Source organism: Canis lupus, chromosome 36 (assembly GCF_048164855.1).
Source record: "Canis lupus baileyi chromosome 36, mCanLup2.hap1, whole genome shotgun sequence".
Lineage (NCBI taxonomy): Eukaryota > Metazoa > Chordata > Mammalia > Carnivora > Canidae > Canis > Canis lupus.
This window is the reverse complement of record NC_132873.1, coordinates 12,521,334-12,544,290: the sequence shown is the minus strand read 5'-3', so window position 1 is coordinate 12,544,290 and position 22,957 is coordinate 12,521,334. Positions and strand designations below refer to the sequence as shown.

The window sequence follows — 22,957 nt, the reverse complement described above, 5'->3', positions numbered from 1 at the left end:
GAGCTCAAAACATACACTCTGCAAATCTGGCTTGATACATCTGTTTTGGAAATCTCACCTGATATGAATTGAGGAGGTGCCTATGGGGAAATAGTTTTTCAGCCCCCTCCTGAAAGTCTCTCATTTGTGATTCATTATTCTGTGTTCCTGTTGCTCTTCTCAGGAGTCCCCTTTAAATAACGAAAACTCTCTGGGGTGGGGATGCTATGGGGAGCAGTAATGATTGAGTTAGTCTTAGTGACAGATAGCTGATTTTTGCCACCAAAAATTAGCACAGAATTAATTCACTTTACTCTTTTTTATGCACGAGACCAAGTCTATCAGTCAGTCTTCCTTTTTCTTTCTTTTTTATTTGCTTGTTGGTAAGAGTCCAATTTTATTTGGTGAGTGGCGGATAAAGACTTTGCATATTTGCTGAAGATGTCTTTAAATGCTCTATTGGACTCTTTTGGTGGAAAATAATAGGAGGAATTATGCATATTTCAACAATAGAAAAGACTGCATTGCTGAATGTGGACAAAACAAATGCAAATTTATTTCAACCCTAATAGAAATGTGAGGAATCTAAATGGTTTCTTTTTTGTTTGTTTGTTTAATACCATTATCTATAATTTTCATTTAAAGCAATGTAGCAACCTTTGAAGAATTGACTGATATTCCTTATAAAAAGAAATAAAAATAAATTGTTCAAGGCAAGGAAAAAAAAAAAACAAGTAGAGAAACATGACCAAAAGAGCTTAAAGATAAATATATGATTACTTCTGGTTATCTTTGGACTTGAAGAACTTGCATTTTTGCTAGTTCATTGTTGTAATAACAGGTGTGATGGCTTTTTTCAAGGCATGTTTCCTAAGTGTGTCTGGATTGCTGCTATTCAGGATTAGGATTTAGTCATGTAAGTTAGTTCGGCTATGACAAAGGAACATAATATGGGTCTTGCCTCAGATAGTTATTGCAATAATAAAGAAATGTCCTACTGAAGATCTGTTTATTTCTGCTTTTTTCTTTTACTGCTATTGTACAATTATGGGAAAATGTCCTAGCAAGTAGCTAGAAAAATCTAAGGGTAAGAATTGGCTTAATGTTATATGTGCAGTATTTCTCCACCTAACTCAAGCTTCATACTTATGTTTTTAACAAAATTACAGATCATAGGGAAAATGTGTAGTCTTTCAGCATGCAGGTGAACATAATATGATTTGTCTTTCATAAAACTCACAATTAAATATATTTATTTAAAAAGAACATCATGCATAGTTCTAATTTAGAAAAATAGCTTATTTATCAAGCACTTCTACTTTGAGGGTTAATGCACACTTGCATATAAACAAATGAGCAATTGATTTAGGAACATAATTTTGGCAAGAAAAGTGAAAATATACGTTTCTAAAACAAGTAGCAACAAACAAATTCTTCTTCTGCTTTTGTCTCAAAATTTTTCTTTTTTGCAAGACTAAAGGTAAACATTAGAAACTTGGGTGTTTCAAAAGCCCTCAGGAGCTCAGCAGTCATCTCTTAGGTAAGGCCTTTCCAGACTTCCCATGGCAGCTGGGAGCATTTCCCCGGAGCCACAGTCTTCTCTTGCATGAATTTTCACAGTGCAGGCAAATCTATGGCTATTTTTTTGCCTCCTAATGTACTCTGATCTCCCTGAATATAGAGATTCGATATTTTATCTCTCCATCATTAAAATAGGTAATACAGAAAGAAAATAAATAAGATAAAAACAGAAAGGGTCTATCCCTGCCCCCTGCCATGCCCATTGTGGTCTCAAATTATTGCAGACGCAGTTGCCCTTGCCTATAGTACATCTGTCAACTCCTTTATCCATATAAAGCCGAACTTTCTTTATGATTCTGTTCTCATCTCTCTACTGCCATAGTATTTCTCAACTACATCCACTCTCATTGTTATCTCTTTTCTCTGACCTCACATTGCACCACATAGCTTATCTCTCTGTAAAATGTTTTGAATCACTCACTATCATTCCATTGTCTCAAATATTGTTTTGTATCTTCATGGGCAGCACTCCCAGGTAGAAATTTCTGTGATGATAAAGTATTCTTTTATCTGCACCATCTAAGATAGCAACAGTAACCATTGGCCACGTATGGCTATTGAACACTTGAAATATGGCTAGTGCAATTGTGAGTCAAATTTAATTTTAAAAAATTTTCATTAATTGACATTCAAATTTAAATAGTCACATGTGGCTAGTTGCTGACATTTTGGACAGTGTAATTCTAGAGCATGAAGCACAGTATTTGGCACACATAGCAAGTGACAGATAATACTTAATAATCAGACTATGTTCAAGAATTTGACAGGAAAATGTGTTGCTCTGGGAGAATGTTTATCAAATACTTGAGAAGATTAAAAGATCAAAATAAGAATAGAAAAAAAGAGACATTAAATTTATTGGGAAGAAATAATGAGTTAACTTGAGAGCAGAGGAAATTTAAGTGCCATAAGAAAAGCAAATTGACTAAGAAGAGACATAGCTGTAAAAATCCAAACTAATACTGGTATCCAAAATCCAGAGACATGGCTATTAAATATACCAGATTGATTCTCTCTTTTCTAAACTCAGAATATGAATTAATTAAAGAAGATTGAAGAACAGGATGAACAAAATGCAATAGATTCAACTACATTCTGTTAGAATTTCAATTAAAAATGTTTTATTTATTATTAGATCTTCTGAGAACATACTGTTATATTTAAATTTCATGGTATTGACTATCAAACTGTTATAGTTGAATTTTATTGTATTGACTATAGCTTGAAATATTTGGTTAGATATACTTTTACAGAAATACTTTATTCTTCTGTACCTTGGCTCTTTACAAATTATTTCTTTGTACATTTTGAATTCTAGTTACAAGCTGATTTTAATAACTTGTTTTTTCTATTAAAGCTATGGAATTCCAGTTTCCCTTGTTCATTTAATAAATATTTATTGAATGTTGTCTGTGGGCTAGCCTGCTAATCTTTGGGAATGTTCTAGTAAATGAGCCAAATGTGATCTTTGTCATCGTGGCACATGAATCTAGCAGGAAAAGTCAGGCTGGTCAATAAAAGCTAAGAAACATTACAAATATTGGCAATATTGACATGCTCAGCAGTATAGTTCCCAATTATACTCCTGGCTCCAAGAAAATGAGTCAGTGAAGAGCCTTGGAAGGTCTGTGTGTGAGGGCAGACTGAGAAATCTTCATGGATGAAACTTGGCTCTAGTTGACCTATAAAGAGTAACTGGGAATTGGAGAGCAGTCAGGTAGGTAATAGGAATGTCACAGCATTACAGGTGAGAGAAACAACACAAATACAGTCCACACTGTGGGTGGGAAATAATCACAGAGAACTATCTTATCAACATAGACAGATATGTGATATTAGTAAATAGAAGCAGTCTATGCAGAGGATACCCAGTCTGATACAATGTTGGGATGCCCAGGTGAAGGTGATCCTGAAGATCTTATAAATAAAGACCTAGAGCATAGGTCAGACATTGGAGAAGAAGCTACAGATTTGGGAAGTTTTTTAAAAAGATTTTATTTATTTATTCATGAGAGATACAGAGAGAGAGAGAGAGAGAGAGAGAGAGACACAGACAGAGGGAGAAGCAGGCTCCATGCAGGGAGCACAACGTGGGACTCAATCTCGGGTCTCCAGGATCACACCCTGGGCCGAAGGCGGCACTAAACTGCTGGGCCACCCGGACTGCCCAGATTTGGGAATTATTGACTAATTATGTTGCTTGAACCAATGACAGTGGTTAAATCTAGAGGGAGAGAGAAGATAGCCAGACCTTTAGTCTTAAATCTTTAGTCTTAAATCTGGGAACAAAAGAGAGAGCCTTGGAGGGGGGAAAAAAACAGTAAATAATTTTTGTAAATTATAAAGTAGAGAGAGAAACAACTTACCAGAGCCAGAGGAAGGTATCTTTAAAGAATAACATCAAGCAGGTCATACGTTGACAAGTTGAAGAGAAGAAACTTGAGGAAAGTTTCCTAGATTTAGTAAGATCTTATAATATTTAATTTAGTCCATGATTATTTTGAAAGAGGAAATTCATTAAGATAGTAAACACAGAAGCCATTTTTCAGGAAATAAGGAGAGGAGAAGGTGCCAGGGGTGTGAAAGTAGGAAACCAATTTGGTCAACATTGAAAATATGAAAAGATTTCATAGAGGCTGGAAGACATAGTGGGCTATTTATTTGTGCATCTTTAAAAGATAGGAGATCTAAACATGTTGAAGATGGAAAATAAGGAGTCTTTGGTGTTTTTGAAATTGAAGAATTCACTGGTCCTCACTGTGTTTGTTCTAAAGTTGAATCTCTCTTTTTCATTAAATCCTAGTGAATCCATTACAGAAGAAACCCTGAAAAAGGCAAAGGAGATTGGGTTCTCAGACAAGCAGATTTCAAAATGTCTCGGGCTGACTGAGGCCCAGACGAGGGAGCTGAGGTTAAAGAAAAACATCCACCCTTGGGTTAAACAGGTAAAGGAATTTCCCTTTCCTTGCAGGGGTAAACAGAGGCCCCAACATGTAGAGCCATTACCAATAGAAAGAGGGGTGGAATTCAAAAGTGATTCTACTGGTCCCATCGATGGCCAAGATGCCACAAATTTTATTCAGCATAGGATTGATTTCAGCTTTAAAGGGAAAGGTTGAAGGGGTGCTGGGACATAAAGGTAAATGTGAGTACATGGTTTTCTCTGCTCAAATGAAAAAAAAAAATCAAAATGACCTCTCCTTTACTTTTTTGACCCATGTGCAAATATATCTGCGATAAGGTAAATCCTCAGTGTAATAGGAGGACTTGAAATACTCTAGCATGGTGGCTGACCTCTTGAAAAGAATGGTTATCTCTTTTGGCACTAACTTTTTACAGGGTAATACTTTATTTTAAGTGCCCCATCATTATGGTTCATTTAGTATTCATTGTGATAGGGTTGGGCATAATGAGCTCATCTAGTATGCATGACAATCACACAAGAACTTTCATAGGTGTAGCGTTGTGATTTTTTTTTTTTTTTCTTTTTGGACTTTAGTAGAGGAAATGTAGAGGGATGCCTTGGCTTAAAGTACCACCAGCTGGTTTTTGTCCTTTAAAATCATTGACTTTTCTCCGTGTGCTCAGGGGCACATACATACCCTTTGGTCTCAGGCTTGATGCTGAATATATTCCATTCAGCAATTATCTTCCTTCCTTCTCACCTGCCTTACACTCGCTTGCCCTGTTGGCCCTGAATTCTTGCTCACTAAGCTGAGCTCCTGGCCTTTGAGAACTGAATTGATTTACTTTTTCCAAATATGTTCAATGAGACCTTGTCCCCTTCCCCTCTTCCCCAGGCTTTAAGGTATTTGTGTCATCCTATTGCTCTGTGCCATAGGTAACTTAAATCCTATGCCTGAATTTGCAAACCAAAGACTTTCTTGCATACAGGTCATTTTGCTCTGCTCTGAGCTGCTTCAGACAGCTGTCTGGGTAAACCTTCCAGGTAACCAGTTGACTATATGACCATTTTGCTATGGACATGAGAAGTACTGCTGTAATCCATCAGTGATGCTCTGGGATGTGTGTACTGTTCTTTATTGCTCAGGTGATAACTAGGTCATATCTTTGTTTCTTCACACAATCTCGTTTTCAGAATTAGAAAATAATTGAATTGTACCTACCGTTTCATTGTCTTTGTATCTGACAGTAAGAGGCATTAAAGGACTGCAGCACAATTTTTACTTTATTCTTGAAAAAAATACAACAAAGGGAATAAAATCCCAATTTATTCATTTTTTTCTCTTGCAGATCGATACACTGGCTGCAGAGTACCCATCAGTAACAAACTACCTGTATGTCACCTACAATGGTCAGGTGGGCACTGCCAAATTGTTAGATGCACAAGGCCCTAGATTTAGTGAATGGTCCACATGGGGGAATAGAAGTTTTGTGGTTTTGCTTATCTGTTAATGTTGGTATTAAAAATACATCATGTGGGTCAGATGTGATCATGTCTTCCTATACTCGGTCTTTTCAGAACTGCCTTAAGATGGTGAAATCAAACAAGTGAAGATATGATAAGGATACCAGCTACATGAACATACAATTATGGTGTGTTCTCATGGCTATTTAATTAAAAAGATACTGAACTTATTTTTTTATGAATAAATTTATACTTACGGGTTCTCAGAGACTAGTAGGGGATACACATCAATAAGAGGAAGGATGAGAAAGGCAGACTCAGTGATGGGACAAAGAGTTTAATTTGGTTGAAGAAGAGCACACAATAACTTTTGTGTCTTTTTTTTTTTCCCTTCTCCTCAGGAGCATGATATCAATTTTGATGACCATGGCATGATGGTGTTGGGCTGTGGTCCATATCACATTGGTAAAGTGGTAACTTACATTTACATAGGACTTTACAGTTTATATAGTACTTTTCATATTCACGAATAGAGTACACATTCACTCAATTATTCCAAGGATGATGTAAAACAGATGCTGTTAGAAGAAATATTTTGCAAATTATTTGCAAGAAATGGGGGTTCAGAGAGGTAAAGCCCCAGTTGATATGGCTATTAAATGGTAGAAATGGGACTCAAATGCAGGTCTCCAATCTAACTCCTTCTCCCATTTCACTGTGTCCCCCTTTTATGTTTTCATCCTCATGAACTAAATTGAGCCTCTCACTGAGATTGGGGAATGAATTACACACTTTGACATTTTCTCATCTGGCAGTTTTACATAAAGATGTGTATTTGCTCAAGAACTTCATATATGAACCAGAAATTACATTTGTAGATGAGATCTATGAATATATGACTTCTGTTAGTATCAAACACAAAGAGCTTGTATCATTTGTGCATAGACAGAGCATTATATGATTTAATTAAAATATTATCACCACAAATTGTTACACCTCACCTGGTCACTTAAAATTAGACATTTAATAGCAATGTAATAATAACTTATAGTTACAAAGTATATAGTAAACAGACAATGATATTTCTGAACGAGTATATTATTTAACATCTAGTCTCACAAGTTATTCTAGTATGGAAATGATGAAATACAGAATTTAAAATGTATGTAGTCTTACTCTGTTACTTTAAACATAGTTTATTTTAGGTTTTACAATTAACCAAGTGCTTCAGGATATGCTACTTCAGCAATCTTTGGTCAAATATTGAAGTAGGTTGTAAGTGTTTATATCTTTACCACTTTAGTTATCTCATGGCTAAGTGGTCTACTGCTTTCTTCTCTAGACCTATCTTCCTTCCTATTCAAATTTTACCTAATTTATGTAACAGTTCTGCATTACCTTAGGACCCAGGGAAGACTAGCTAGGCTGATAAGTCTATACTTAATTGATAGTGAAAATTAGCATGCTACTATCTTTGAGTAATTATTGTTCTGATAAGAATTTTTCGGAGACAAAATCCTAATGCAAAGGATTAATACAAATCCCAGAACTTTCAGTTCTGTGGCATCCCAGTAGAGTTGATATTTTGAGGTATTTAGGCCATTATTGTACTTCAAATTACTTTTTAGAAGGTCACTCACTCTGTATGGGGTGGCCTTGCCAAGCTAAAAGGATATGCTTGGAAAGGACAGGATTTTCCAATCAATCAAGATATGTCAGAGCTCCAAGGCACTTCAAGGATCATTGGGTTTAGACCTCAGACAGCAGAGTAAGTGGAATAACTAAAACAAGAACTCAAGTATTCTGATCACTAGCTGAGCTATTTTTGTGTACTGAGACCAGTACGTTCACTTTGAGTTCTTTTCCATAAATGAGGGGTTTTTTAAATCATTACATTAACTCCCATTAACTTTGAATTTGAATGTTTTAAATATGGAGATTACCAATTGCAGAACTTAGCATACAAAACAAGCCAACATATCATTGTTGTGTAATTAGCCTCTGTTTTTCCTACTATTAATATAGTGTGCATAATGGATCTGAAATTTACATTTTAGAGTTTTAAAAATTGCAATGAGAGGGCATTAGCTTCCTTTGCCTGGACTGACTGGCAATATCTTTCTGCTGCTCTCTGTGTTGTAACTTCGTTTCTCCACCCCTTTCCCAATCTCACCCTCTCTGCAGGCAGCAGTGTAGAATTTGATTGGTGTGCTGTCTCCAGCATCCGCACACTGCGTCAGCTAGGCAAGAAGACAGTGGTGGTGAATTGCAACCCTGAGACCGTGAGCACAGACTTTGATGAGTGTGACAAACTGTACTTTGAAGAGTTGTCTTTGGAGAGGATCCTAGACATATACCATCAGGAGGTAAAAAAAGAGAAAAAAAAAAAAGAAAGAAAAAAAGGGGGAAAAAGAAGAAAAATATATGCAGTGCATACTTTATAGGTGTAATATATATATAATATATATATTATATATATATATTAATGTTGTAATTCCCCGTAGGAGAAAGAGCTGCCAGTGTCTTCCACTGTCTAATTTTGTAGTGAAACTCTAAAAAAGTTATTCCAGCCTTAGAGTCTTGAGGTCCTGGCACAGAGTGATTTTTTTTTTTTTTAAGCATTCCAACAAGATTGAAAACTCTTCTTGGTAACTTGTGCTAGACACAGATTAACTATACAAGACAATCCCCCAAAATACTTTGCAGAATGATTTAATTGATCATCTAGACATACAATAAGCCTCATCTCTGTAGTTCACTTGTTGTTGTAGTTTAATAATGAATGGTCCCCAGAGGAGAGAAGTCAGTTGTTCACAAATGACCAGTAATTTTTTGTGCCATCAGATGAAGCCATTAGTCTTCAATTTAAGATTGATGAGTTCCTTCTGAATGATATCAGTACTTCTACAGCTTTTTCTGACAGTTATTCTTCTACCAGTCCTCTGATATTATTGAGAATATCTTCACTGTGAATTCCTATGATCACAGGTTACTATATATATGTCTATAGAACAAGTTAAAATATCTTACAGGTAAAAAAATAACTACTGGAAGATTTCAGAGTGATATCTAGGGGTTGTGTCCTTTGATGTGTTTACAGTTAATTTGCTACTATGGAGAATCATCCCTATGTATGAAATATGACCACTTGCAAAAAAAAAAATACTGAATTAGGGCCATAGTACTTAAATTCAAGTTTTGAACTTACAATTCATTGAGTTGCTCAAGTTTCTTAAATTCTGTTTCATCTTTGTTGTTGTTGTTGTTATTAATGAACCAGATGATTGTATATATGTGCTCCGTGAAGGCACTGTGAAGATAATGAGATTTGTGACTGAAATCACATTGTAAAGTTCAGTGCTAGAACATGTGATGATTTTATTCCACTGAAGAAAAATAGACAAATTTAGTATGGATATATCATTATAGTTGTCCATTTGGGACTGGCCCACTTATCTTTTAATATAATGAAATTAAACCACTAGATAGAATATACATACTTTTTATTTCCCTTTTTGACATGATTTTTCTAATAATTTTTAAAGATTCATTTCAAACCAAATGCATTCTACAAATATTTCTTGAGTACCTTTTGAATACCAGGCTTAGCAGGATAGAGAGCCATAAAACTAGTTCCCTACCTTTAAGACATTAGAATAGAACTGGGACCCATAACATAAATATATGAAAAATTACATAGTTGTTTAAAAAATATTAACAAGGATTACAAGAATTACAGCGGGCATTTTACACATAATTAATTATTTCCCCTTGAAATGGTTTAAGGAAAGATTAAAAACTTCTACAACTGCCTTTGGATATGGTTATACATGGATATTAATGAGATCCTTTCATAATAACTGAGTTCAGTATGATGGTAAAAAATAAATTGGCCCTTCTTTGAAGTTAATTGTCATTTATAGTGCTACTATTTAAGATATTTTTAAATGTTATATTGGAGAATTTAAGAACAATATTCCATTGATGTGTTTGTTAGACTATCTCACCGGAAATGTTATTTTAACATATACACATATCATACACACATGTATGTACATTTCCTTCTATGAGGTTGTTGTGTATCCCTTCACAACCTCCAGGAGACTGCCATAATCCATCTTTGGGTGATGCTAAAGGCACTGAAACATTCAGTAGTAAATCTGCAGAAAATTGGAAGACATCTAAACTTACTCAAAAACACACATTTGAGTCACTTTAGAATGGCAATAGGCTACATAGCTACATAGGTTGATAGAAAGTATGATGACTCTCCTTGTCTAGGTCTCTTGGTCTAGTTCAGGACCAACACTATTTCCATGGCAACAAGGATGCACCTCTAAAAATGTAAGGGGGAGTCAGAAAAGTGACATGCTGTGTGAGTAAAGCAGACTGGGTTGGTTAATAGAGCATTCACTCTTGATCTCAAGCTTCATGTTAGGTATGCAGCCTACTAAAATAACAAAAAAAGAAGTCTTGATCTAAGATGGAGTGAAGGGTGTCCTTATTACTTTTTAAAAAGATTTTATTTATATATTTGAGAGAGGCAAGATAGCAAGAGAGAGCATGAACAAGGAGGAGAGGAAGAAGCCGGTTCCCTGCTGAGCAGGGAGCCTGACCCAGAGGTCAATCCCAGGACCCTGGGACATGACCTAAACCAAAGGCAAATGCTTAGCAGACTAAGGCACTCAGGCACCCCAGAAGGAATCCTTGTGCTAAACTCTCCTTCCCGCTTGTTATTTTTTTTAAATAGAAAATGTTACAGTGATATATTTTTTTGGCTGCAGACATTTTTTATACTTTACAAAGAGCAATCATTAGAAAACTTAAGTCATTTATTCCTTGTGATTGCATTCATGGATTCTTACTCCTTGAGAAGAAACTTGCATTGTGATTTTTTTCCCCTTAATTTTGGTGTTGAGTCAAGAAAATGAGAAGTGGTGACTGCTATCTACGAGGCTTTGACAGATGATATTTTGTCTAGTTCACAATTTTGCTTAGGGTGCTTCTTAAAAGGGAGAGATATTCTCAAGTTATTTTGAGATATATGAGTTGAAAATTATGACATTATTTATAGAAGTTGCAACACTGTGCTTCTCTTTTATTAGATCTATTATTAAATCTATTTTCTAGGGATGAATTGTGCAATAATCTTTACAGGCTACAATAATGAATAAGAATCACACAGGTCCTGGGTTGCCTGGGTGGCTTAGTTATTTAAGTGGCCAACTCTTGATTTTGGCTCTGGTCAGGATCTCAGGGTCTGGAGATGGAGCCCTGGGTTGGGCTCTGTGCTCAGTGGGGAGCCTGCTTGGAATTCTCTCTCTCTCTGCCACTCCCCCCACTTGCTTGCACGGTCTCTTTCTATATAAATAAATAAATCTTTAAAAAAGAAAAAAAGACTCACAGTTCCTGTCTTAACTTCACATTCTCCTTTTTTTCTTTGGAGAGTCATGGTTTGAAAAGTTATGTAAATGAACATTAATTTTCTTCTATATCTCAGTCCCAGATAAGACCCATTTATTATTTTTTTTAATTTGTTCATTAAAAACCAGATTGAATCTGAGAACGCCAGGCAATATACCTGACACCTCATGATGTCCCTATCTGGTTGGAATCCTTAATTTTTCTTGCTTCTGCAATGAATAATTTACTGGATCATACCCCTTAAAATGTACTCTGATTAATGATATAATTGTTCTATTTTTAATACCTAATGCTATATGTATATATATGTATACAGTGGCACTCTGTAACACAATTTGAGTTAAATGAATGAATGATAAACATTCATTAATGATAGACAAAACCCATTAAAGAATGTATGACTCTAAACTAGAATTGAATTTTTGGCACTCTGTAACACAATTTGAGTTAAATGAATGAATGATAAACATTCATTAATGATAGACAAAACCCATTAAAGAATGTATGACTCTAAACTAGAATTGAATTTCATTCCTAGCATTTGATTTAACTATAGTTAAATATAATCTTAAAGGTCTACCTGAAGTGTTGAAAATTAAAGTGTTTTATTAAAATGTGAACTACTAAGATAATAAGGGATGGTAAAGATAATAAATCAGTCTCAAAGACAGATGTACAAAGAGTAGAGTTTTGTAAGTTAGAGATAATACACAAAATTACAAAAATCTGGGCCATCTTTCAATGAATTAAATGCTATTTATATTAGTAAAATAAATTTTCTCCCTTGCATTCTGTCCATAATTTGCCCACAAAAATAAGGACAAACCAAAGTACTAAAACTACATTTGTGGTGTGATTGCATTTGAATACCGTTTCAGAAATATTCTTGTGTGGTGTTACCTCAGCTTAGTGATATCAAGTTTTTTTTTTTTTTTTTTTTTTTTTTTAAAAAAGGAAACTAAACTGAGTAAAAAGATACAAACAAATCCAGGTAAGATCAATGAAACTTTGGGACCCTGATGGAATTAATGATAATTTACCCATGTGGGATACCAAGTTCTTTTTCCTAAGTCCCTGGTAGTTCTGTGCTAGTGTTGGGGCCAATTTGAGATGAAATTCTTTTACAAAGCTGTCCTATATTAACTTCATCCTACAAATATGTTCTCTTGTACTGACTTATTTTTGCTGTGAGGACAAAACCTACGACTACACCTTCAACCATTACTCTAAAACATCCTGTAGATGTATTTGTGTTTCCAGTGATGATCTTTATTTGTACATGTAGTCAATGATGAGAATGGGATTTTGCAGAGGAAGTTTTTCTACTACTTTTCAAAAAGAATGTTTTAGAAATAGCTCTCCTTGTGTCCTCTAACATTAATCACCTTTGAAACCAAGCAGAAAAATAGAGATAGCTTGAGATTCAAATATTTGGTTTATTAGTTAAACATAGCTGCTTTATAGTGTGTAGAATGGAGTTCTAGAACTGGCTTTGTATTTGCTAGGTAAGAAATATGGGCAAATCATTTTCATCTTCACTGAGCCTCAGTTTCTTTAGCTGTAAAATGGGGAGAGTAATAACTGCTTCAGAGGGATATGGTAAAGGTCAAAACAGATGGTCTAGGGCAAATAGTAATATTCTTAATGAATAGCAGCTTCTTATGCTATTACTGTTTTGAAAGTTGCTAATTTGTTGAAAAATAAAAATCAATTTCATAGAGCATTTCAAAAAGTGTTAGTGTATTTATTAATCAAAGACTTTTCACTCAACTTTGAGCTCCTATTTAGTGCAATGGACCCCTATTTTTACTTATGGGTTCATACTTCTCTTTTAATACTTCTCTTTTAGAAATTACTTTGAAGGGTTTCACATAAGAAATTTTTGTATGCATTTAATTGAAAAATTAGTTTTTAAGCCTCTAAAATATTAACTCTGCTAATAAACTAAAAATAATAAGCAAATAAAAACATCATTACAGCACACAGAGTAAATCTTCTTAAAGGTTTTGCAGAGATGTATATTGAACATAAAAAATGATAAAAGGAGCGTAGGTGCACTTATAAATATGCAGAACTGTGGATTATTGTTTTCCATACTGTTTACAGTGCATTTAAGCACTCAATTGTAGGGTGTTTGCTTAGGCAGTACTATAATTTCTCTCATCAAAGAGAAATTAGCTTTATCCCTTTTAAGACTATTTCAGAATTATTTCAAATAATGATAAAATATATTTGGTACATATCTATTACTTAAGCACTTCTGATATGCATTAGTAGGTTATTAAGGCAAATACAAATTATTTCAAGATCAATGGCCTATCAGATATAATAATATTTTCTAATATTAATAACAATGTCTTATTTATGCACTTACCGTGTGTAAGGTTTTTAATGTTTTTTTTCTTATTTAACTTATAAAGTGACCTTGTGAAGCAGACCGATATTATTATTCTAATTGTACAGACACGAAGACTGAACATCAGAAGGAACTTCTTTTTTTTTTTAAATCTGGAAGTTTTGACTATTAATAGGAGATTAAGGTTAAAGATTCAGACACTGCTTTTAAGGCAAATAGTAAGGAAACAGGAACGAGGATCAGTTATTGGGTATTGTAGACAAGTGCTAAGGTAGCCGTAAAGGAGAGAAGAGGTAAAAATGGGAGGTAGGATTGAGACTGGACTTTTGTGTAGGGGTGGTGGAGTTTGGTTAAGGGAGAGGGGACAAAAAGAGAGGCAGCAAAGGTACGGGAAGGTTAATGAGGGCAGAGGGCTTGCTAACAGGCATGCACATAGTTGGGGACACCCCACGCAGGAGATCTTTCTTGGTGCTGAGAATGGTGACAGATAAGGCTGGAGACTCTTCATTTAACATTGATGGTCATGAGACTACACTTTGTCCTTCAGGCATAAGGAAACTTTGGAGAACTCAAGTATAGGAGTAACTTGGTGAAGCAATTTTGTAGGATGATTGATCTGAATATGAAGGGCTGGGGTAGAAGGAACAGGAGAGGCGAGCTTTAGAAGGGGAGATCTATGTCCCTTTAGGAAATTACAACAGTAGTCCAAGGAGCACTTGATGGTAGTAGAGTTCGTGGCGAAAATATTAATTGTCTTTATTTCCTTTCTCTAATTGTCATGCATGTAAATGTCACACATTCATGTGCGGTTGTATGAAAGTCTGACACGGTGATGATACGTAGTTGTATGGAAGTCGCACACAGATTTTTTGTAAGTGCCTGGAAAGAATTAAGTTTATTTATCTCCTTGTGACATCATTTGACACTCTCCATTGATGGGAGAAATGAAATGCTCCCAACACTTTGTTAAACATTTTCAGTATGGAAACGAAGGCAATGGTTCATTCATCATGTGACCTCAGTGGCCAATGTCATGGGCGTTTTTTCCAGGCATGTGGTGGCTGCATCATCTCCGTTGGGGGTCAGATTCCAAACAACCTGGCAGTCCCTCTGTACAAGAATGGTGTCAAGATCATGGGCACAAGCCCTCTGCAGATCGACAGGGCTGAGGATCGCTCCATCTTCTCAGCTGTCTTGGATGAGCTGAAGGTGGCTCAGGCACCCTGGAAAGCTGTTAACACTTTGGTAAGGAGAGAAACACAAATCTGTTTTTAATGGTCACTTTTGAAGAGTTGTAACCTGAATGTTAACAACTGCAGATGCTAACTGCAGAGCAGAGAGAAGGCTCTTGTGCCTGGTGACTTTACTTTAAAGTTGGTATATTTCCGTGACTGCAGTTGAATGCTGGTTATAAGTTGGTGAGACTATTCTCATTAAGATTCGGACAATGAAAAACATTCAAACTAGTTTTGAGCATGATTGAGATTTACAATTAGAAACCAGGAATTTTATGTATTTCAATGTCCAATTTACATTTTAATGGTGTCTTTTGAGAGGAAGGGTGGAAAGAATTGTGTTACCATTTGTCCTAAAGATGCCTTTCTGCAGTTCTATTGAGTATTTTAAACTATTCATGCACTTTTTTGTTGTTGTTTCCATTCATTAGAATGAAGCTCTGGAATTTGCAAGCTCCGTGGGCTACCCCTGCTTGTTGAGACCTTCCTATGTTTTGAGGTAATATATTGTTTTCCCAAAGTAATGATTTCAAAATTAGGAGATGCAGAACTATGTGCTGTATGCTAATAGCATTTGGCTTTGTTGTGTAGTAACTTGTAAATCCATCCACAAACCCCAAGTCAACATGGCAGATAGAGGATGTATGCGTGGTCCTTCAGCGTACTGCTTTTCTGTCAGAGGGTGGCAATAAGTCTACAGTCCTACATCTTAGAAGCATAGCGTAGGGCATCTCCTTGCCAGACTGAGGGAGGATAGTTTTACATTAGAGAAGAGAACAATTAAAAAAAAACCCAAAAGCATAAACCAAAACAAATCAAACTTGGGATTTTTCTCCCCAGTACCTGTTTTCTCATCAGCAGACTTGGCAGCTTATCTCTGACTATTGTCAGCACCTTCTGATGGGGCCTCTAGTTTGAATTTTTGAGTTTTGAGATCACATTTTTTTTTTTTTTGGGAGATGAATTGTAATGGTGAGGGACAGGGACAGTGAGGATCTTTTATATTAAACTTTGAAACGAAGTTCTATCATCAAAAGAGAAGTTGTGAATTATCACTTACTCTCTTCAGATGTTACCACATGTAAGGATCGACTTCACTGAACAGGGGATAATAAGAGAAACACAATTTGCTGTGCACAATTTGAAAGTGTAAATGGAATTTGAGATGGGATCCTTTAAAATAATGAAAAATTTGAAATGAGGTGGAAAGCTTTTCTTTTTATTTAAATGACATTTTGTGTAAATCTCAGTCAAATAATACTTTTTTGAGGTATTAATGTAAGTTAATTTAAGCAACACACAGACATTTAGGGGAGGGTTGCAGAAAGCAGCTTTGAGTATTGTGCTTCCTTTCTCATCTCTGCAATCTGTCTCTTTAGGACAGATTTCTATCCTGTGAATTATCAATGTTATTGCCTTAGCCTTCCTGTCTTGAGTAGATGGAAATTAAAAGCTCTTTGTGCAAAAATTTGCAATAGAGTAGAAAAGGTAAAGAAAATGCTACTTTAAAAAAAATATATTTTATTTATTTATTCATGAGAGGCAGAGACATAGGCAGAGGGAGAAGCAGGTTCCCTGTGGGGAGCTCGATGCTGGACTCAATCCCAGGACCCTGAGATCACTATCTGAGCCAAAGGCAAATGCTCAACCACTGAGCCACCTAGGCACCCCAAGAAAATGCTACTTTTTAAAAAGAACTGGAAAGTAGTATTTTTCTTCCATATTTTTCCTTCCTCTTTCCTCCATCTTTCTTCTCTTCCTATTACACTTTGAAAATACCCAAATTCAGCATAAATTGACATAAGCATTCTTTCTCACATAATTAGTAAGAAGGATATAGTTGAATTCCTTACAGTCAGATACTGTACATTATATTTGCAAATGTTACTAACAATTGTATTCTTTTGTAAGCTGGTTGGTAGTAGAATGACCTTTTTTGGTGATAGACCTGTGGGTTAAGATCAGCCATTGTCAATGACCTCCGAAGAAGCAGGGTAAAATTAGCTAGATCCTAGGGTGCCTGGGTGGCTGAGTCGGTAAAGCATCTGACTCTTGGTTTTGGCTCAGGTCAAGATCTCAGGCTTATGAGATAGAGCCCCGTGTCAGGCTCCAAGCTCAGCATGGAGTCTGCTTGAGTCTCTCCCTCTGCCCCTCCCTGCATGCTCTCTCCCTCTTTCTCTCTCTCTCAAATAAATAGATAAATCTTTTAACAATAACAAAAAAAGGAATAGCTAGATCCTAGGATGAATCTTGTAAAGGTTTAAGAATTACGTGGAACCAGCAGAGTGAAAACATCAATTCTGAAAGGATACTTTGGGATACGCCTATTTCTACAGCTACATGGTTCTCTTTGGACATTATCACAGCTCTCACCCTCAACTTGGGTGACTCTTTACTTTAGTTGATTGTTCTGGTGATTAAATGGAGTAATGACTCAATTTGGGAAAAAGCATCTTCTTAGTCCAGACTGAAACAGAGATTGCCTGGAACTGTTCTGAGAAGCAATCAAGTCTAGCATGCTTTGTTCCCAAAGTCGTGAAAGAAACTTACCTGTCCTTCTCTCCTTTCCAGTGGGTCAGCCATGAACGTGGTATTCTCCGAGGATGAAATGAAAAAATTCCTAGAGGAGGCCACTAGAGTGTCTCAGGTAGTGTCTGATTTCTTCTTGGTGACTTTTACTTTTGTTAATTTCTACTTTATTTCATATGTCTTTCTTTTCACACCATGTTAAGATGGTTTTCCCTTTTTTTTCACCACCCAGTAGTCTCCTATATGTGGGGATAAGAAAAGTCAAATGCATTTAATTGTGTTTAGATCCTTAGGGTTAGTGGAAGAAGAAGACCAGTGCATACTGATCACAACATTTATCTGGTGTTAGACTCCAGGAGTGAGTGATACTGGATAAGCATCCTTGTCTGTTCATAACTTAGATGTTGATCAAGTTATCACTGGGTTCCTAGCCTCAAGGACTACCCAACCAAGCTAATCATGTATCAGTGAGAGCTTTCCTGGTTTCCAATTCTCACACTTGAAGAAACTTTGCCTTAGTCAGCCCTGCAATTTTAATAGTAAACTCCTTTGCTCACATATTGATTTTTTTTTTCACTTTGGACATTCCATTTGTCAATTAATAAAAATGTTTATAATTTTTTGGTGATTCAACTGCCTTCCTCCCTTGCCCTCAGTTTTTACTTTCTCCCTTATAGCCTCAGTGTGATCCATTTAGGATTTACCCAGTGGGGTTATTGATCTGTAGACCTTGTACTGTAAAGGATGAAAGTAATGTTTTCCTTTTAAAAGCTTTCAAAAGCTTGTTGGTTTTTTTTTTTTTTTTTTTTTTTTAAGAGAGAGAGAGAGAGAGCACAATTCATAGAGAGGAGTTTGATGTTAGGCAAGTGGAATTGGAGGGAGCTGAAGAGTGAAGTCAGAAGCAGTTCAAAGAAAGAGCATGGACTGTTCCTGCTCATGAATCCAGACATCCCTTCTGTATGGTGGTTACTCCCCAAGGACATCAGGTCAGTGAAGAGAGTAGATAAAGATAGAGGGTGAGAAAGACAAAGAATGCAAAAAAAGAAAACCAAGTAGATTTTGAATTCACTTCTGTATGAAAGTCAGATAGCTGAGGAGGGAATCTCTCCAGTGGGCCTGTTTTCATTAATGTGCACTGGAGCAAGACACTGTCTTCTTCCTTTTTGAGAAGCCAGTAGTTAGACCCAGCTGGGCTCATGTAAATGAGGAGGCAGGTCTCCTCTCTTTTCTGCCTGGGACACTGCATCTCACAGGGCCTCTACTCATAGAATAGTTTTAAAACTATTTTTTCTGCTAGCATATAGAAAGAATCCCTACTGGACCAAAGGTTTATAATGGGGATGTCCTGACTGAGTGCATTCTGATTCAATTCTCCCCTTCAAACTATAGCAAAATCTGGTATACCCCAATCGGTGAATCTAGAATAAAATCAACTCCCATCAATCATTCATCTATTTATGTATTCACTCATGTTTAGCACCTGCTATATAATGGCATTGTTCTCAGTATCAGGGGCCACACTCATACAAAGAGAGATACAGTCTGCTCTCACAGAGGACTCTCTTTGCTAGGGACATCAGGCTTCAAATAATTACAATAATATATAATGAGCATTGCAATAAGAAAACACAGAATGCTGAGGGTGAGTGTACATGCATTGGAATGCACCCCTAAAGAAGGGCTTTTTAAAATTAATTTAAAATGGTTGATTTAGAATTAACTGGTTGAAAGGTTTACATTGTGGGTGTGAGTAGGAAGAAAGGACAGCACAGGTAAAGGTTCAAAGCTGACAGATAGCATGGAGTTTCTAGAAACTGATAAAGTATTTAGTTATGTGGCTAGCACACTGCGCATGGGGGAGGAGTAGATAGAGTAGGCAGGGAACAGATAAAGAGAACTATGTCCATTATAATGAGTTTGGGGCCAGACTGCATTCATGGAAAAAGGTTAGGGGCTCTTGCCAGAGCTCAGGGTAGAGATGACAGCACCTTGGAGCAGAGTAAAGATAGTAAAGATAAAAGCTAAGTACACATATTCTAGAAGTATTGAGAATGTTCATAGAAGGCAATTAGGGAGTGCATGGAGGTAGAAGGTAAAAGAGTATCTGAAAAGGATGACTCCTGAGCTGGTGCCTTGGACAGCTGGATGGATGGTGGTACCACTTATTAAAATCGGGAATACTGGAGAAGGAGAAATTTTAGGGAAGGAAATCATATACTTTATTTTTTGACCTTTGCTTTAAGGTGCCTGTGAGGAATCCGAGTGGAGATGCTTCAAAAGCAGTGGGTTATACAAGGTCATGGCTACCTCTAGAGATGTACATAAAATTTTGGAATTAAGTAGTGTATTGGTTTAGTCAAAGATTTGAGAATGGAAGTGATCATCAAGAAGAGAGCATAGAGGAAGAGGAATGACTAAGAGAGACAAGAGGGATACACATGTAAGGGCTAAATAGAGAAAAAAGAACCATGAAGGAGCCTAACAAGGAAGGAAAGGTAGTTTATAGATATCAAAGGAAGAAAGTGTCTTCAGAAGGCCAACAATTTATAATGCTGCAGAAAGATTGAAATTTATTAAGAAATCTTCTTTCTCATTATAGCCAGGACTATTTTAGAGATTTGTTCAAATGCCCAGCATGGTAGATGCTGTGTCATTGCCCCACTCAGATCCCTTTACCTGTGGAAGCACCTGTCCCTAACTGTAGTGATTGCTGATAACACTTACCAGCTTGTGCCTCTTCTCTGAGTAATTCTCAGTCATATGGAAGCTTCATCAACAAGGAGGCAAGATCTGTCACCTCAGCACCGCCCTTAAAATGCTAGATAGCAATTGACCTTTGCCTCCAAGTGGGACTTCCTCTGTGTTGCAATTCACCCTCTAGAGCCCCCCTGTAGGGTAAGGCCAAGTCCAATTTCCACTGAGACCATGGATGTACTAGCTTTTTCCTGCTGCCCCATCCTGTTTTTCTGACTCTCTTTATAAATCACTTGAACAAGAATCTCTGTCTCAGAGTTGGCTAGAGAAGCTAAGACAGCTGGTAAACTTTATCTTTTTTTTTTTTTTTTTGAAGTTATGCTATTATCATCAGAATATAGGGGGAAAATCCCATAGAGGTCTCAGTACAGCTCCAGTAAGCCTGCTGCAGTAAGCATCAAATATTTAAAGAAGATGGAACAGAGATGGAATCTTTTTTTTTTCTTGACTAATAAACAGTTGCATGTCCAATGGGCTTTTGAAGAAAAGAAAGTATGGAAATTTGTCACATTTAATAGAAGAGAGAAGCTTATTTATGGCAGAAGATATTGGTTCTTTTGAATTTTCCACAAAATTCCTTTCTACTTCAAGGATTCTATTAAAGGAGATAAGATATATTAAATTGAACACATATGCATGAAATGAACTCCATGATAGTGACCAAGAGGGACTTGTTCAGAAAAGGAGATGTTTGGAGAAGGCTTAGGGAGGTAGCATTTAAGCCAGGCCTTGAAGCATGAGTTGACATTTGAAAGAAGGAGCTAAGGAGAGACGGTGGAGTGCATTTGGGGAAGAGAGGCACGCAAACACCATGCTTTAGAAGTGGATTAAGGCATGTCAACTCCAAGTAATGGATTCCATCTTTGACCTAACCAAACTGGAACAAAATGAGATTCTCCCCCTAAATTCTTTCACAATCTCCTGGAGAGAACTGATTTAGGAAATTGCAGTGCTTGGAAAGATGAATGTAAGAAGAGAAAAAGAACTTGAACCAAGAAAAATATATAATTGTAAACAAATAAAATAGAGAGATGGTCATGACTCTGGGAACAGATAAAGGGCCCCCCATTCAGCCCTCTCCATAGCCCCCTCTTTCCTCTCACTCACTGAAATGTCTATATTTGAAATTTCAGCACTGATGTTCAATTGACGGAGTACTCACAATTGAAGAAAGACCTTCTGCCTCATGGAAAGCAGAGCATGACCTTGTTTTTACCAAATGAAAGAAAAAAATGGCTAATGAGTCTGTGTAGTGTGTTTAGCATTAAGATCTTTACAAGTATTACCCTGGGATTTACTTAAATATACAATTTTTATTTGACACTGTACACACAATGTCTGCCCTTGTGTTTTCCTTGATGACAGGAACACCCAGTGGTGCTGACAAAATTTATCGAAGGGGCCCGGGAAGTAGAAATGGATGCTGTTGGCAAAGATGGAAGAGTAAGTGCTTTATCACCAGATCCCAGATCCCTGCCATCCCATCAAGTTTCTTTTTTGTTGTTGTTCTTTGAAACAACACAGATTAAAGGTCATGATTTCTATAAAACAGGTCTCTAAAAATAGTGGATGAGTTGCTCAGTGCAAAAAAATTTTCAAATTCACTGACAATTTAGTTGATGTGTCATGGGCATCATATATCCTGTGTTTCATACTGTTAGAATTTCTCTTTGATGATATTCAAAATTAATTATCGTCCTGTACTCATCATTCTTTTTGAATAGACTTTTCTCTCTCATTTTCTTTTGTCTGTGGGTTTCCTTTTATGTTTCAATGGGTATTATAAAAACATCCAATACTTTTCTTTCTGAAGTTCCTAATTGAATCCCTAGTTTTTCTCCTCTCTTGATTTCCCAGCCTCCACCTTTTTATTGCATTAATAAAGACAAAACTAAACAGAGTAGGGTGGATAAGGATAATAACATAAAATTAGCTCACCACATCACATCTTGTATTGCTAGTACAACGATGCTTCCAACTTGAGGGAAAAATGAAAATGTGAAGAGTACTTTCCTTTAGTTTTCTAGTTGTACTAATAAGGCATTTATGATTTATCTTGAAATATAAGAAGTTATGTTTTAGAGAGTCCATGTCATTTTATTTGCTTTAATGAAAAATTTTAAAAATCGTCCTTCATTTTCTACTTGGTAGATACTTTAAAACACTACTGAAAATGTTTAATCTTTTTAGCTTTTTGGCTTCCAGATTAATAGTTCAAAGTAGTCTTTATATATGTACACACACACACACACACACACACACACACACACAGAGCAGTGATGACTTTTTACTAGAGTCATATCATCCTGAGTTTAAGTACCCTTAGAAATCACTTATTTCAACCCCACATCCTGAAGGATGAGAATTTTCATGCCCAGAAAGTTGTCACCTGTTTTTTGTTTAACAACTTTGGTTACAGACAGCACAGAAAGTTGTCAGGTTGAAAGATGTCAGAGATATATGGATATCTCATTTATTCCTTCTTTTGAAATAAAGTCTGTTTCCCTAGAATTTTTTCATTCCTCACCTTCTGGCCTCCAGAATTGTAGAGCATATGTTTAATCTTTCTTCCTTTTCAACATTTTAAGTATTTGAGACTGAGGTATAAAATGAGAGGGATGTGATCATACCAATGTCAAAGTGGAGAATGTAAGACTGGCCTAGAGACATTTGTGGGTTTTTTATATAATGCCTGTCCGTTGGCCTGATTTGGCTCCAGCTTGCTAGGAT

The 22,957-nt window shown here is 36.2% G+C and overlaps 1 protein-coding gene across 3 annotated transcripts in view; it reads left to right on the top strand.

Annotated features, from left to right (window-relative positions):
• CPS1 (carbamoyl-phosphate synthase 1) overlaps positions 1-22,957 on the top strand; it is a 357,452-nt gene that overhangs the window by 312,857 nt on the left and 21,638 nt on the right. For all 3 annotated transcript variants that reach the window (XM_072813561.1, XM_072813560.1, XM_072813562.1), the window contains 8 exons: positions 4,364-4,505; positions 5,815-5,880; positions 6,331-6,394; positions 8,114-8,295; positions 14,760-14,954; positions 15,376-15,443; positions 17,516-17,591; positions 21,593-21,670. In XM_072813561.1, coding sequence (XP_072669662.1) covers positions 4,364-4,505; positions 5,815-5,880; positions 6,331-6,394; positions 8,114-8,295; positions 14,760-14,954; positions 15,376-15,443; positions 17,516-17,591; positions 21,593-21,670 — 871 coding nt within the window. The remainder of the gene's footprint in view (positions 1-4,363; positions 4,506-5,814; positions 5,881-6,330; positions 6,395-8,113; positions 8,296-14,759; positions 14,955-15,375; positions 15,444-17,515; positions 17,592-21,592; positions 21,671-22,957) is intronic.